Raw genomic sequence first — 16,962 nt, forward strand, 5'->3', positions numbered from 1 at the left:
TGGTATTACCACCAAAGTATTAGTAGTGAGCAAATTTGAATCCGAGGATAAAGATAATAGCTCTTGTATATTTGTTTGATGTGTTAATGTATAGTAGGATGCTATTTATACAATAATTGATGAAGACCTAGCTACTACTAGACAATAGATCACATGTGATATCTGAAGAGGAGTTGTCTAATGTACAATTGAAGTGTGTGGTTTGGGTGAAGTCTAGAGCAGCTGACATAGAGCAACAAAAGCTGGTTTCTTGTACTATTGATTCAGTGCACGAGTTGTCTTCTCTTGTGAGGAAGCATTTCATATAGTTCTTTTGGGTAAGGCTTGCCTATGTGCATCCTCATTGCTGAGGCTACTGTGGTGATTATCTTGCTGTGAGATTATATTGGTATTATTAATAACCAAACCATTTTAGAAACGGATAGTTGTGGCTTAGGCGACTTTAAGCCCTCCTTCTGGGTTAGTATTGGTTTGACTTCAGAATGAAAATGAAGTTAGGGAGGTGAGCTAATAACTGCTTTCGCGCTTTTCCTCCAACCACAACTCATCAAACTCATGCAAAATCTTTGACATATTTTCCCTATAAAAACCAATGCAGTATTGTCATCTCATCATCACAAGAAACAACATTTCTTTCATGATGAGATTTGCCTTGGCAGCTCCTCTAAACTCAAACATGACTTCTTCTAAGCTTTTCTTCGTTCTGTCTTTGGCCATGATGTTGTTACTCTCAAGAACCCATATGAGTCAAGCAGCTCGTCACCTCTTGGACACAGCAGCAGCTCCTCCACCAGCATTGCCAGTAGTACCCACCAGTGGCGGACCCAGGATTTTTTTTGTATGGGGGCGTAGTAAAAAATAGATAAAAAAAATTTAAACAATAAAATTAGAGACAATTCATTATTTAGCACAACTTCTAATGGAAGATCTGCCATATTGATTTCTATACAACTTCTCTTTGAACTACCAATATTTGTTTCTCTAGGGTGTGGCAACTCCGATATTCTCTTATAAAATCTTTCCATGTCTGTTTCAAAATTAAATTTCAATTATGTAACCCAGTGATTTAATTAATCAAATGAAGTTAATCTATTCAATTAAGTGAAAATATATATACAAAACCAAATAAGCAAGAAAAGATAAAATTAATCGATGAAGAAATTCAAACTAATCATCATCTTGTATCGAGATTGCTCGCTAAAGGCTAATCTTTTCTAATTCAATTAAACTATTAAATCATACAACAATGATCAAGCTTGGCACTTTACAACTTTAAACCCAAAAGATTAAAAAAAGAAATTTTCGTAAAAATATAGAGAAGAAAAAAATAACTAACCTGTATTGTACTTGTCGGTCAGACTAAAGAGAAATAAAAATATAGAGAAAATGATTTGTTTGCTGGTGGAAAGAGATTTTGTCTTCTAGTGCTTTATCAGTTCATCTCAACCAGATAAATCGGAGCTTTTCTTCATCAGTTCATCTCTGATTCTCTATTTCTCTTCACGTTTTGTTTTTTGTTTTTTTGCTTATCTCTTCACGTTTTGGACTTTGGACTCTTGGACTTTTGGTAGCTACTCCCTTTTTAAATTTTATTTTGGAATTTGGGACATGGAGCTTGGATAATCACGTAGGTCATCAGACAATGTTGAGATGTTGGTCATGCCTGATGCCTTTATCATAAAGGCATTGAATGTTTCTGTTTCTTTATTATTTTAATTGCACCTTCTTCTATACAAGTCTGTTGGCAACGTTTTCATGATTCAATTTATCAATTATTTATAAATATATATTATTAAAGTATTAGATTAAGTGGCTTAGTGGGGGCATGTATGTTAATTAAAAGACAAAATTCTGTATTGATCATCTATTACATTCATTCTCCCCAAAATTTGAGTGGGCGCCAGCCCCCGCTCGCCCCTACCTCGGTCCGCCAGTGGTACCCACAATTCCCTCTCTACCCAAGACTGCATTGCCTCCACTACCCTCGGCACCAACACTGCCTAAGGCCACCCTGGCCCCGTTGCCTTCGGTACCAACACTGCCCAAAGCCACACTGCCACCATTGCCCTCAAACCCCTTGCCTACACTTCCAACTACCCCAACTCTTCCAAAAGCCACTTTGCCACCATTGCCATCTACCCCATTGCCTACACCGCCTATCACCCCACCTGTAATCCCATCTTTGCCAAAATCAGCATTGCCTACTGTGCCGACAACCCCCTTGCCCGTGACACTACCTCCATTGCCAGCCAACTCACTGCCCACACTCCCAACAACAATCCCCACTATTCCATCAGCAATTCCATCCATTCCGTTCCTCTCTCCACCCCCATCAAACTGAATACTTGACTACGGAGTAGTGACATATCATATGATCACCGTCATGCTATATGTGTGGAAGAGTTTTCGGATAGATACGGTTTTTGTGTTTGATGGTGGCCTAGTAATTTATGCATCACTTATGTTAAGCGTGCTCTGAGGATGTTAGTTTTCACGATTCTTTATTTTCTCCTTTTGTGTTTCATGGATTTTCTCGTGTCTGCTGTTGTATTTGTTACTGTTCTTGTTGTATTATGATTACTACTTGTAGTGTTATTGTTACTCCGTTCATCAGACTGCCCCTTCCCGTTTGTTCTTTTCTGTTTCAAAGTGCAACATTCATAATTAGAACAAATGAGTCCATAAGAAGAACCTGCTATCAATTATGAGCTGGTAATATCAGTGAGTCAGAAGATATATGATCCACGAAGTATGATACGGAGACATATTAGCCTTCGTTTTATAAGCATATAATCTGACACTAGCCATTAAACCAGGAAGCGAGACAGACACAACCTAAAACACATGCCAAAAAGTTCGACAACGGACAATTCTAAATGGAATCCATCTCTGTATAAACAGCTTGGGGAAATGAACACTAACAAAACTTCTACTTTAAGAAAAGAATGTATGGGACAGCCAAAAGAAATAGCTCAGCTCAAAATATTCAAACTTGAACCGAAGCCCATACAGTAAGCAACAAATATATTTGGGCTAAATACTAGTTAGTACCTTGTGGTTTAGGTCCAAAATCAATTCAGTCCCTGGACGTCTAATTTCATCAAAAACACCCCTGCACTTTCAATTTTGATCTAATAGGTCCAATTCGTTAATATTCTGTTATGGGTTCAAGTTATAGTTGGATTATTTGTTGAAAAACTATTTATTATCACTCCTAAATTGACTATGCAGACCACCTCGACACCACATTATAAAATATAAGCCATATATGAGCCACATTAACAAGTTAAATAACTCAATTGTCGGAAAACTAACAAATTGGACCTATTATATCAAAATTGAAAGTGCAGAGGTGTTTTTGATGAAATTAGAAGTTCAGGGACTGAATTGATTTTGAACCTAAACCACAGGATAGTAATTTGTATTTAGCCTAATATATTTCTTTTCATATACAAATGGAGACCGTACTATATACAACAGTCAGGTGAATGAGCACCTTTCAAGAACAAGTTAATAGTCAATTCCAACTAGATAAAGACATTAAGTGATTAACCCTGAACGAGCCATGGATGCTTCAGTAACTCCTACACATCTTTGGCAATACCAGTCGCATATGATTGCTTCCAAGCAGGCCTAAGAAAATTTTCCGTCTCAAAATGCTTTGTCATGAACAACACCCAAGATTGATTCAGTTACTTATAGAACACTAACTCCCGGCTACAGTTGTTTTTGATAGCATCCTCTAATTTATCAACACAGTCAAAATCAACTTGAAAGGTAACCATGGTGATACCATCTTTACCGGTCTCATAATCTTGTTTGATGTCTTCAACTTGAAAAGATTGTAGCTGCAAACATCATTTTACAAAACAGGGACAACAATTAACAAAAGTTGATCATATCAAAGCAAAAGGGAGAGTCACTGTCTTCCATCTGAACCAGCTCACCTGATGGTATAGAATGCCGATAAGATCAAATGGAACCTCTACACCCATTCTTACCTACAGAGAAAATGGATAAGATCACATATATCAACATGTTCACAGCACCCAAATGGATGTGTTGTGAAACTAAATCTCATCCAAACATGACCAAGGTTTGGCCCCAAGGTCTTGAAATGAGCTCGACAAGTTCCAAATACAAGGCAAAAGTTGAAAAGACATCTCCATCTGATTATACTTAAAAGAGTCCGACCAAGAATAGACCCAATTCATAGAAGAGTTTTGGGCACCCAAGTTGAAATGAAAGCACGAAAGCAGAGCAAGAGAGTTAGTACCTTCGATTTTACGAGATGAGTTGGGGCATTTCTCAAGCATTCCGATGTTACTCCTCCATATGCCCTGACTAGTCCTCCAGTCCCCAATTTAATTCCTCCAAAATACCTATAAAACACACACCCCCAATGTAAAACCCAATAATAACACACAAAACAACCACACAACAAAGTACATATATTTCTACAACAAATCAAACTGCAAGCATTTACCACGGAAAATGAATAAAGTCTATTACCGGATGACCACCACCATTACTCTATCAACTCCTGAAGACTCAATAGCAGAATGAATGGGCTTCCCAGCCGTTCCAGATGGCTCCCCGTCATCATTAGACCGGTACTGATCTCCCACCTGAGTCTCTCATTCAATGAATCAAAAGCCACAATCTCAAATTACCAAGCAAGAAAAAAAGCAATTGAATATGTTCAAAATCCAAGCTTACCTTGTATGCCCAGCAATTGTGAGTAGCACGAGGATCCCTAACCTGTGAGAGGAAGGAGAAAGCGGATTGTTCGTCGGAGACGGAAGCGGCGAGGGCGATGAATTTGCTCTTCTTGATCTCTTTTTCGAAGGTGACGCGCTCTTTGATGGTGGTGTACGCGCCACCGCGACAGCTGCTGCTGGTGGCGGTGGTGACCATGGTGGCTCGGTTGGATACGGCGGCAATGCTGAGAATCGAGGCCCAGAGACGAAACCTAATGGGAGCTACCTTGTGGGAATGGAAATGGAAATTAGGTATTGGTGTGATTGATGCTGCTGCTGCCGGCATTTGATTTGATTTTATCGTATCAACGTGCTTAAGCCTCGAGGCTTGTTTTGGATTAGCCAAATTCATTTTGTTTGGAAATGAAAAATATGTATTGAATTTGGGCTTTTGAACTTGGGCCGAAATGGCTTATGAAATATATATATATATTTTTTTAATTTTAATTTTTTTTTTATAGAATTGCTTATGAAATTCTGAAAACTTCTATTACAACCTACATTTTGAATGCCCAATACAATTTGGTCTACTGGCATAGCCTCCTCTTCATAAGTGAGAGGTTGTGTTTGACTCACAAAAAACGAGTTGTAGCATTTGAGTTGTTTATCTAATCCAAAAAAAAAAAAAAACCTACATTTTGAAAATCAAAATTGAAAGCATGTAAAGAACTTAGAGATAGGCTATTGTTCTAGTTGCCAAGACCAACAGTATGTCCGAGATCTGCCAATGATTCTGTCACGAAGTTTGCCTCTCTCCAGACCTGTCGAAATTCAATATCGTCAAAATTGTTTGCTAGAAATTTGATGCCTTGAATAGGCATCTTAATTCTCCATGGAGTAGCTATAATGTTGTTGATGCTGTCAAGTATCTTGGAATCTCATTCAACCTTCAGATTTTTGTGACCACGTAAAAGGGCTGCATGCAAACCAACTCGCAGGGCAACAACTTTTAAAGTAAGAGTATTTTTTTGTGCAAGCTATAATCGGTAGACTAGTCTCATCTCTTATAATAAAACCTGCAGCTCCTATATTATTCTGATAGAAAGATCCATCAAAACTCTGTTTAGCATAATGTGTAGGTGGTGGCTTCCATTTGATAATAATATTGTTCTTGTTCTTAGTGTTAGCAATATTACTAATTTAATTTGCTGATCTATAATGAGTCCGTAAATAAATAGTTACATTTTTTATTATTTAAAGATGAAATAGAAAAAAATAAAAAATAAAAAAAATAAACTTATTTGGCCACCCATTTTGTCACTCGCTACTATAGTACTATTTGTCATAGTGAGATATTCACACAACAACTGTGGCGTTGTCTCCAGCTTCGTCTCTCCTGTTTATTATTTAAACTATACCATATTACTGATATAGTTTTATAGTTTCTTTGAAAGATGAAAGAAATACAAGTGATTTTAAATGATTATTTTTTGTTAGTTACCATGAGATTCTAGCTCTCTCCAAAACCTAACCGCTCGGGCTATGGTTCTCCATTAAGGCGACCGCCTCTGGTCCCCACCCTAAGTAGTGTCTGATTCTCCACGTCTTGTACCCGCACTCCAGTGCCATTTTTTTTCCAACGACCGCCCAAACATGCCCAACCCCTTGATCATGGGAGCTCGATGAGAATGAGCGTAATTGCTAGGCAAACCTGATTGAGATCGGGAATAGGAGAACTGGGGATCTTGGTGTGTAAATCAGATCGGAGAGAGGGCGACTCAAACTTTCGGTCAATCACAACGGTGTTTTGAAATCTCAGTGGTCTGAGCAAGGAAATCTGGCTGGATTTGGATGGGCTGGCTTGACGGCTGAGGCGGCGCGTTAGCATGCGTTGACTTGGAACAAGGCGGCGACAGGCGGTGTGCAACATCCTGGCCAGGGCAGCGATGAGATTGATGACATCGGCAATGGAATGGCATGCTAGTCTTGCTATAAATCTGATGCCTGAGGTTGTGAGGCAAATCATGGGGTGGAGAGATGAGGCGGTCCACAAGTCTGACCTTATGCCGATAGGAGCAGCGACGGTGCGGTGCTTGAAATTCATGGGCACCGATGGTGAAGCGGCAGATTGGATGCCCAAATCAGTTTTGAGGCCCAAGTCCATGTTCAGGCCCAAACCAATCTGTGTGCCCAAACATGACTTTGGTTTGGGGCCTAATTGGAAGTGGACTCAACTATGGGCTTATGTAAGGCCCCTACACTTTTCGTTTCGTATTTGGGATCCCGGCGATGTTAGACTTTTGTACTTAGCCTACTTACTATGGCTTTGTGTGGCTTTTGAGCCTGCAAATTATGATGTTGCTTTTTACATCTTGATAATGGAAGTTTCTTGCGCACAGCAATTGAGCACATTGGCAAATGAAGTCTTCACCAAAAAAATTATCTCTTTGTAGGGTAATGTTGCAGTTTGTTAGGCTCTTTTTTAAATGAGTTTCGATGTTTTAAGCGAATGGTGCATGGCTCTCGATTTCTGAGAATGTTGAAAGTGTCGTTCTGTCCTATGATTATCAATGAAATCTTTATTTTATTCAAAAAAAAAAATACAATGGATTTTAATACGTGATTTTTCATGTGCACGTAACTTCGTAATTTTCATATAAAAAAAATTAGAATTGCAACCCACGGGAGGGTTGATGATCCGACTTGCACCAGCAATGCCAGTGGCCCGCTTTCTTTTGTAATTAGGGTTTTTCATAGTTGGCTTTCATGGGCTGTTGGCACTTGGCAGTTGTCCTTGGTTTCGGGCTTAGACGGTGTTTTTGGGTTTTTTATTTTTATTTTAGCGTTGGGCTTCCATCATTCTTTACGGAAAGATGATTGGGTCATTTTGTCTCTAGTGTGCATGTCACATTGAAAATAGGGACTTCGTTTTAAACTTTTTTTTTTTTTTTTTTTTTGCCATTCAGGGTTCCTACCTTCTAGTTTTTCTTTAATATGGGCTTAGTCCAAAAAGGAGTTGTATTTGGGGTGTACTTTAAAAAGGTGTATTCTATGTAATGACTATTTTAAATGACTCTTAGAGCAAGTTCACCGGGCTTGTTCTTGCCCGGGCACCACGTCAAAAGGAGGCCGGGGGGGGAGGAATATCGCACTGTTCATCCTTCCACCGGATCTGGGGCAAGACTACAGGGGGAGGCCGAAGGCACCATCTCGGGCACCATGGTGACTGAGCCGGTGACCCAGGCTGCCAGGCTGGCCGAAGAAGAAGACGACAGGGGAGACGCGCGTAGCCGAAGACGTGAAGCCCAACCGCTTGTCTTCTAGCGGCGACAGGACAGCAGGCGCTTGGGCGCCACGCTTTTGTCGTTTAGTGGCGTGGGGGTGCAGTCGGGTGCGACGTGGCGTGTAGCCGTTGGGCTACTTTGCAATTTGAATGCAACGGTCCACAGATCTGGACCGTTGATTTTGAGCCTTGAAAGGATCTAACGGCTGGTACAAGAGGTTTAAAAAAAAAAAAAAAAAAAACTAACCGTTAGATTACAACGGTAACAAAAAAAAATTAACCACAATTTCCTATAAATACCTCACCTCCTATTTTACTTCTACACCAAAAAAATCATCTTTCTTCCTCAAATTTTTTTTTCCTTCTCCTCATAGCTTTCATACTCTACAATTTTTTTTTTCCAATATGAGTGTACGAGGCAATACGATTGTCCAACCCGTAGGAGATCCAAGTATTGACGGGACACGTTGGCAAACTAGTGAAGACATTCAATTGTGCAAGTCTTGGAAGGATGTTAGCAAAGATCCGGCAAAGGGTACGGAACGAAGAAAAGATGATCTATGGATAGAGGTACGCCAACACTATGCCGAACATTGGGATGGATATGTCCGATCATTGCAAGCTTTTCAAGGGAGGTGGAAAACCTTGAAAGTCGAACTTTATGCTTGGCATTGTGCATTAAGGCAAGCGAAAATTTGGTACAAGAGTGGTGCGAATATGATTGATGAGGTATGAATTTGTAGTGTAACACGAATTTTAATTTTTATGATTCTTTTAGTGTATATTAAAATTTAATTAGTTGATACATCTTACTTTAAATTATTAGTTGAAATATTTTGTTGATAATTATACTTTAAATTATTAGTTCATATATTAAAATTTAGTTGATAATTATACTTCAAATTAGTACTTTATAATCAAACTTTATACTTCATTTTATTTAAATTATACATTATACCAATTTATACTTAAATAGTTGATACATTGTACCTCGTTTATATTTGTACTAATAGATTTATACTTTTTTGTTTAAATTAAATAGCGACGTCAAGCACAAGATTTGTGGAGAGCTGCGATGACCAAATCGAAAGGAAAAGAAAAAAAAGGTGATTTCATTAGTTTAGAATGTTACGAGATTGTTAAGGGGTTTCAACAATTTGATGACATTCCAAACCATTCATCTTCAGCTGGAGGAACCTCCAGGGGAGGAACTCAACGGATGCACACACAACAATCTGTTCCTGATTCTCATATCCAGTTGGACATAGATGCAGATGAGGTAAACGCCGATGCAACTCCCAATCCTTCGGTGAGGCCTCAAGGAAAGAAGGCTGCCAAAGAAGCTCTTCGGAAAGGAAAGAAAGCATCTAATGATTCCAGTCCTCTGACATCCGCTGTGGAGACTATAGCAACGAACCAAACATCAATGATGTCTGCCAAGGAGAAACGTGATGAGGAATATGCTCGACATCTCCGTGACCAACAACAACGAGATTATATACGCTTGCAAATGGATATGCGAAACGAGGCATTCAAAATTCAAGAGAGGGAAGAGCGTATTATGGAGATGGACACAAGTAAGATGACGCCAACCAAAAAGAATTACTGGCAAAGAAAACAAAAAAAAATTGCAGAGAAAGAAGCTGAAGATGCAACCAGTGGCTTCCCACAACCACCATTCCCCGGTGGGTATTATCCACAATCTCCTTTCTCTGGTGGCTATCCACAACCTCCTTTCCCTGGTGGCTATCCACAACCTCCTATCCCCGGTGGCTATCCACAACCTCCTTTCCCCGGTGGCTATCCACAACCACCATTCCCCGGTGGGTATTATCCACAATCTCCTTTCCCCGGTGGCTTCCCACAACCACCATTCACCGGTGGTGTCCCTTCCCCACCTTTCTCTTCGGGTGAATCCACCAACCCCAACCATATGGATGACCCCACAAACACAAATTGGATTCCTAATGAAGATGAGGATTAGGAAAATTAGGGAGTTATATATTTTAAATAATTGTATTGTTATGATTCCAATGCTTGGTTTTTGACTTATGTAATATTAGATTGATGAAATTAAAATTTATTTGAATAATACCCTTACAAATGAAAAGCTAAATAAAACCACACAAACATAATTAAAAACATTAAAACTAAAGTAGAAACCACATAAACATAATTAAAAACATAAAAACTAATAGAAAACACACACAAATAGCAGATCTAGATACGCCTATTGCCTTGAAATTCCCAAAAGTGTTGAATAAGGTCTTCCTGAAGGTTGGAGTGACTGTGCTCAGATCTAATTTGTTGGTAGCGGTCCATGAATCCGTTCATATGATGAGCATCTCTACCAACAGGATCAAAGTCTCTACCGGTTGGTCCCTCCCATACCTCAGCAATCCTGGGCCTCATATTATTATCCTCCTCATCATCGGACTCCAACTCATCATCGCTATCTTCAGGTCGTTGATTTTCGACAATCATGTTGTGTAATATAATACACGTCAACATAATGTATCGAATGTCCTCTTTATGCCACCCACGAGCAGCTCCTCGAACAATACCAAACCGTGACTGTAATATACCAAAACATCTTTCTACATCCTTCCTATACCCCTCTTGAGCCTTTGCAAACTCGATTTCCTTGGGGCGTGTAGGATTTCGAACAGTTTTCAAGAAAGTCGCCCATCGAGGATAAATACCGTCGGCGAGATAGTACCCTAGATTGTGAGCTCTGTTGTTAACTTGGAATTGGACAAGAGGTGCTGTACAGGCGGTAAGCTCATCAAACAATGGAGACTTTGCCAAGACGTTCAGGTCGTTGCATGCCCCAGGCATTCCAAAGAATGCGTGCCAAATCCAGGTATCGTAAGAAGCGACTGCTTCCAGGATGATAGTGGGGATCTGTTTCCTACCACTTTATTCTCCAGCCCAACTTGTCGGACAATTCTTCCATTGCCAATGCATACAGTCGATGCTCCCAATCATTCCTGGAAAACCTCTCCTCTCAGCTTTGGTAAGAAGTCGTCTGAGGTCGGCTGCAGTTGGAGCGCGAAGGTATTGTGTTGAGTAAAGATTAACAATTCCTCGTGTGAAGTGCTGAAGGGCTGCAACGGAGGTGGATTTCGCCATCCTACAATACTCAGCACATTGATCTGCCCCTGCACCGTACGCAAGCATTCGCAAGGCAGCTGTCATCTTCTGCTCCGGGAGCAGTCTGACTTTGCCAGTAGCATCTGACCTTTGAACAAAGTAACGATCATACTGGCAAAGGTCAGTAGATATACGTTGGAAGAGATTGAGACTCATCCTGTAACGTGTTCGGAACTCCGCATCTTTGAACACTGGCCGGTCGACAAAGTAGTCGGCCAACATACCTTTGCCCCTCTCTTCTCTAAATCGTTCCTCATTTGGTGCACGACCCGGATGAGAACCGCGCCCTCGGTGTTGGTTTCCAGATTCTTGAGCGACTGCAGCCATGACAATGGCGTTGGTGGCCATCATCTCTTCATCATCCTCATCCTGAGACCGTCGAATTTGATCCCACAAATTGTTCATTGCAACGAGGGGAATTTAGGAAATATGTAATGCTAGAGATATGAAAAGGGTGAAGTTTTGTTAAGCTCGGATGGTGTGTGTATGTAGTGAAAACATCATGTCTATTTATTGAAATTTTCCACACATAAAAGTGTCGGTGGGTTATCACTCACTCATTTCAAAAAACTTGTCGGTGGTGTGCATGTGATAAAAGTGTCGGTGGAAATTAAAATTTGTTCACATTTTTCAAAAAACTTGTCGGTGGTGTGCATGTGATAAAAGTGTCGGTGGATTTTAAACTTTGTTCACACTTTTCAAAAAACTTGTCGGTGGTGTGCATGTGATAAAAGTGTCGGTGGAGTTAAAATTTTTTTCACACTTTTCAAAAACTTTGTCGGTGGTGTACATGATAAAAGTGTCGGTGGAGTTTTAAATATTTTCACACTTTTCAAAAACTTTGTCGGTAGTGTATATATGATAAAACTGTCGGTGGAGTAAAAAAAAAAAAAAAAAAAAAGTGTCGGTAGACATATAATTTGTCTACCAATAAAATTTTCTTTGGTTGCATTTTCAAATTGTTTATCAATACTATTTATTTACATCATACATTTCTCATTTTCCAAAAAAAAATTATAAAATATTCGATGAACAGTAACTGACTGGTGACCCTGACCCAATGGGTGGAAGCAAAGATCCAGTGGCAGTGAATAGTTTCCTGCCCTGGTGCCCTGGTGACCTGGTGACCGTGACCTGGTGACCCAACGGGTGAACTTGCTTTTACTAATTAGAGCAAGTGCAGCGGTTCTCTTTTGCTCGGGCTCCAGCAAGGAAAACCGACGTGGTGACCGGCCACAAGCAAAGTTGGTCCTCCACCGGTGAAAGTTTGCCCACCCATTTATTGGCTTTTCTTGACTGAGGCGAAGAAAAAAGGTAACACAGTGACATTTTTCTTGACTGGGTTTGAGGGGCTGCCAGCTCGGCCCAAGGATTCACGTGGCTGACATCACCAGCAAACCCTCCACTGCAACGCGCTGAAGGCAGCGACTGGGTCACGAACGGAGGACGCGTGGCGCCGCAAAGACAGGTCGAGTGACTCCAGACTCTTGTCGTGTAGCGGATCTCTTTTAGGCCCGGCCTGTGCCACGTGCAACAGAGTCGTTGGGTCATTTCGAATTGGCTGCCTAACGGTCATGAAATCTGATCCGTCCATTTCAATTAAGAAGAGGATCCAACGGTAACTAATTAATAACCACTATATATATATGTAACGTTAATAAACGGTAACAAAACGGTAAGAAAAAAAATTCTAAAAATTTCTCTATAAATACCTAGGATTTTCTTTACATCTCACACCAAAAAAATTAGAGTTCATAGTTACACCTTCCTCCTCTTCATATAGCTCTCATCATCCATATTTTTCATTATCCACTATGGCCGAACAAAGGGGAAACACACGTTCAGTGACCGGACAAGAGGGAGATCAAAGTGAAGATACCCAAGATAAAAGGAGATGGACGGATGAGGAAGATGTTCAATTGTGCAAGTCTTGGAAAGTTGTAAGCCGATGTCTGGCTGTGGGCACAAATCAGAAAAAACTCGAATTATGGTTGCGCGTGAAGCGACACTTCGACGCAAATTGGCCCAAGAGCCGATCAGCCCAATCTTTGCAGGGAAGGTGGAAAATTTTGAAGATTGAACTCTTTGAGTGGCATTGTGCATTAAGGTAAGCGAAAAATTGGTACAAGAGAGGTTCGAATGCGGTTTATGAGGTATATATTTGTGTTTGTACCCACATTCGCATGGCCACTTGGACGTAGCTAATGTGCATGGTTATTGAATGATTTCTAATTACAATGAGCAGCTCTACAAGTAATTTGGGCCGGTAGCTAGGAACGGTGGCCGGTGAATAAGTGGACACTTCAGTTGGTCCAAGATGAGTCAGACGAAGCTAGGCCTTTGGTTATCGGCCGGCCCGTAGTCATTGGTTTATTGTCTAAAAGCCCATTGGCCAATACTCTAATTGGTTTCCAACCCGAACTCAACTTAGAAAGATAATGGCCGATTGTCAGAGAGGCCGATGAGCGATAAAGATTAAATTTGATCAAGTAGTATTTCAATCGACTTGAAGTTCATGTCGGCCGATGAGGAGAGTTCAATCCAAGATAGCCTACTTCAAGATTAATTGCAACCGTTGATGACGTCCATCAAAGCCAATCCGGATAGAGTCCAGCGTCAAGTCAGCCGACGATAAGTATTGAAGCCGAATCAAGATAGAGTCTCTGAGCCAAGAGGAGGCCGAATTCCACTCGACTTCAAAGAGTCAAGAGATCAGTTCAAGTCACAGAGCAGCCAATATAAATAGAAGCATCAACAGAAGACATCGATACACACAACTCCAGAAACTCAAGCCATCAAGCTTTTCTTATTTCGTCTTACCTTTTGCTTAGGTAGAATTTCCGTCTGTTACCTTAGTTTATTTGCTCTGCTAGTTACAATCTCAGTTACTTTATCTTTCTTGTAGCCTAGTATCGATTTCGAATTGTTCTCTTTGTTTTCTTTCAAACAATAGTTGATAATTTGCAGCCATTCCAGTTTTTAGTTTCGTTGTTATTATCTTTTATTTGATCCTTATTGTCTTTATGCTTTACTTGTTTGATCGTGCTATTTACTGTTCGTAGTCGCATAATAGCTATTACTCTCATATTTACTCATACTCTCACGACCGCACCTAACTCGCCCGACCTTCAGCCACCAAGTCCTTAATCTAGAGGCATCGAACCGCAGCCGAGAATAAGTTCCTTCCTCGGCTAACGATTGCTTGATAAGTCAGATCTACATCCACTACACCTACAGTTGCACACTTGGCCTTCTGGCCGTGTGCTGGCACGCTCCGCATCTATTCATCGAGAAGGACATTTGTTCCTTGATCCCTCGGCTTTATAGGCCGAGGTGATTTTCAGAGGCAACAATTTGTTGATAAATCATTTAATTTGTTGATACATTATAATAAAATATTACATGATAAATAATGTAGTAATTATAATATCATTTTAATTGTAATAATTATTTTTCGTTATAATTAAAATAATTAGTTGATAAAAATGTTGTAATTACCCCTCTATTTATATTTGTACTTATTGAGTTTTATTGTAAAACGGTGAGATACATTCTTATTAAAATTATGAACTTTATATTTTTTGATAAATCATTTAATTTGTTGATACATTATAGTAAAATATGTCTTGATAAATAATGTAGTAATTATAATATCGTTTTAATTGTAATAATTTTTTTCGTTATAATTAAAATAATTAGTTGATAAATAATGATGTAATTACAACGAGGGGACGGATCCGTAGCATCATAAATTATAGTTAAAATTATACTTCAATTACCAACCATTAGATTAAAAGATTATCAATGGATGAGATTAGTCATAAAGAATATATCATTACCTATTATTTTTCTTTTCTTTTCTTTTCTTTTTAATTAATTAATCAAATCTATTTATTATGATTTAATAAAAATCAATAATTGCTATTCTGATTTGGAATACAATTAAGGAATCAAATCTTTCAATTGTTTTCCTATTGAAACTCATCTACTCCTCAAAAAAAAAAAAAAAATCGATCAGATGAGGCCTTTGACGAACTAAATGAAAACTTTAATAAACTAAATGAACATGAAAGAATTTTACACAACGTCAACTACTCAACTAGATATCATGAGACCCTAATGTTTATCATCAACAAATGGCATGAACTGTACAATATTTAGAGCAAAGAAAAAGAAAAAAAAAAGAATTAAGGGTAACCTATTGGAGATGCAATGAAAATATGATGAATCTTGATTTTTCTCTGTCATCTTGAAGAGGAAACGGTGAGAAAGAACCAATCAATTTTCATCATGCTTCGTCAAAGGCCTCATCTGATTGATTTCTTTTTCTTTTCTGAGCAGTAGATGAGTTTCAATAGGAAAACAATTGAAAGATTTGATCCCTTAATTGTATTCCAAATCAGAATAGCAATTATTGATTTTTATTAAGTCATAATAAATAGATTTGATTAATTAATTAAAAAGAAAAGAAAAAAAAAGAAAAATAATAGGTAATGATATATTCTTTATGACTAATCTCATCCATTGATAACCTTTTAATCTAATGGTTAGTAATTGAAGTATAATTTTAACTATAATTTGTAATGCCACGGATCCGCCCCCTTACAACGATATTTATATTTGTACTTATTTATTTTTATTGTAAAACGGTGAGATACTTTCTTATTAAAATTATGACCTTTATATTTGTACTTACTGATTTTTAACGCAAAACGGTGAGATAATTAAATCATTTAAAATTATGAGCTTTATAATAGATGACCCTTCATAATAGCGTTTATATTTGTACTAATTGAATATTTTTTTTTTTTTAATTACGTAACAAGATGAAGCACATAAATTGTGGCATGCCGGGATGAAGAGAAAAACTGGGAAGGACAAAAGACACAATTTTCAGAGCTTTGATAGTTACGCTGTTGTGGAGGGGTTTGTACAATTTAAAGACATCCCTATTCATACATCCGGAGGACCATCAAATGTAGGAAGTCAACATACGCACACACAACCAATTGCTGAAAATTCCCCCATCAACTTGGACATGGATGTAGATGAGGTAATTGCAGGTCAAACTGTAGATCCTAATGTGAGGCCTCAAGGAAGGAAGGCTGCAAAAGAAGCAATACGGAAAGGAAAGAAGGCAGCGAAAGATCAAAGTCCTTTGTCAAGCAGTCTGGAGAGTATAGCGAACAACCAAATAGAGGCAACCAAGGGCAAGAAAAAACTTGATGACGAATTCGCTCGAAGTCTCCAAGAGGAAGAGAAAAGAGCATGTATCCTCTTGCAAATCGAAATACGAAAAGAGCAACTCCTATTTCAAGAAAGGCAAGATCGAATTAAAGAGAGGGAAGAGCGTATTATGGAGATTGATACAAGTAAAATGACACCAAATAAAAAGTGTTATTGGTCAAGAAAACAAAAGAAGATAGCGGAGAAAGAAGATCTTGACGAGCAGCCACCACCTTCTATGGGTGGATACTATCCGCAACCCAATTTTGGTGGTGCATTCCCACAACCAAATTTTAGTGGTGCATACCCACAACCTCCTTACGCCGGTGCATACCCACAACCTCCTTACGCCGGTGCATACCCACAACCACCTTACCCCGATGCATTCCCACAACCTCTTTTAACCGGTGGATTCCCACCACCTGCCTTCACCGGTGGATTCCCACAACCCCCTTACCCCGGTGGATACTATCCGCAACCACCTTACCCCGGGGGATATCCTACACAACCACAATTTTCACCTTTCTCTACAGGTGATTCCACCAACCCTAACCCTAATGATGAGCCTTCAAACACAAATTGGATTTCTAGAGAGGATGA

The 16,962-nt window shown here is 39.2% G+C and overlaps 4 protein-coding genes across 4 annotated transcripts; all 4 read right to left on the reverse strand.

Moving 5' to 3' along the window:
* Nucleotides 1-634: 634 nt before the first annotated feature.
* On the reverse strand, nucleotides 635-5,581 carry LOC112190693 (PE-PGRS family protein PE_PGRS5-like). Its single transcript, XM_024330161.2, has 3 exons — nucleotides 5,555-5,581; nucleotides 1,945-2,337; nucleotides 635-813 (listed from the first exon to the last, which is right to left on the reverse strand). The coding sequence occupies exons 1-3, from the start codon at nucleotides 5,579-5,581 to the stop codon at nucleotides 760-762; spliced, it is 474 nt and encodes a 157-aa protein (XP_024185929.2). The 3' UTR covers nucleotides 635-759.
* Nucleotides 3,341-5,091, reverse strand: LOC112190692 (IMPACT family member in pol 5'region). Its single transcript, XM_024330160.2, has 5 exons — nucleotides 4,720-5,091; nucleotides 4,513-4,628; nucleotides 4,277-4,382; nucleotides 3,948-4,001; nucleotides 3,341-3,848 (listed from the first exon to the last, which is right to left on the reverse strand). The coding sequence occupies exons 1-5, from the start codon at nucleotides 5,044-5,046 to the stop codon at nucleotides 3,693-3,695; spliced, it is 759 nt and encodes a 252-aa protein (XP_024185928.1). The 5' UTR covers nucleotides 5,047-5,091; the 3' UTR covers nucleotides 3,341-3,692.
* A 4,622-nt stretch (nucleotides 5,582-10,203) lies between the features above and the next one.
* LOC112183931 lies at nucleotides 10,204-10,821 on the reverse strand. Its single transcript, XM_024322243.1, has one exon. The coding sequence runs from the start codon at nucleotides 10,819-10,821 to the stop codon at nucleotides 10,204-10,206; it is 618 nt and encodes a 205-aa protein (XP_024178011.1).
* Nucleotides 10,822-10,902: 81 nt separating this feature from the next.
* Nucleotides 10,903-11,541, reverse strand: LOC112183933. Its single transcript, XM_024322244.1, has one exon. The coding sequence runs from the start codon at nucleotides 11,539-11,541 to the stop codon at nucleotides 10,903-10,905; it is 639 nt and encodes a 212-aa protein (XP_024178012.1).
* Nucleotides 11,542-16,962: the final 5,421 nt, after the last annotated feature.

The sequence above is a fragment of the Rosa chinensis genome, chromosome 2 (assembly GCF_002994745.2).
Source record: "Rosa chinensis cultivar Old Blush chromosome 2, RchiOBHm-V2, whole genome shotgun sequence".
NCBI classification, from domain to species: Eukaryota; Viridiplantae; Streptophyta; class Magnoliopsida; order Rosales; family Rosaceae; genus Rosa; species Rosa chinensis.

Bases quoted from the DNA above. Each gene is read 5' to 3' on its own strand.
- LOC112190692 (XM_024330160.2), bottom strand. From the start codon at position 5,046: ATGCCGGCAGCAGCAGCATCAATCACACCAATACCTAATTTCCATTTC. The intron at 4,383-4,512 runs GTAATAGACTTT...TGTGTTTTATAG, and splicing joins GTAATGGTGGTGGTCATCCG to GTATTTTGGAGGAATTAAAT. The intron at 3,849-3,947 runs GTGAGCTGGTTC...TGATGTTTGCAG, and splicing joins TCGGCATTCTATACCATCAG to CTACAATCTTTTCAAGTTGA.
- LOC112190693 (XM_024330161.2), bottom strand. From the start codon at position 5,581: ATGCCTATTCAAGGCATCAAATTTCTA. The intron at 2,338-5,554 runs GCAAACAATTTT...TCAAGTATTCAG, and splicing joins TTCAAGGCATCAAATTTCTA to TTTGATGGGGGTGGAGAGAG. The intron at 814-1,944 runs GTGGGTACCACT...GGTCCGCCACTG, and splicing joins TCTTGGGTAGAGAGGGAATT to GTGGGTACTACTGGCAATGC.
- LOC112183931 (XM_024322243.1), bottom strand. From the start codon at position 10,821: ATGCCTGGGGCATGCAACGACCTGAACGTCTTGGCAAAGTCTCCATTG.
- LOC112183933 (XM_024322244.1), bottom strand. From the start codon at position 11,541: ATGAACAATTTGTGGGATCAAATTCGACGGTCTCAGGATGAGGATGAT.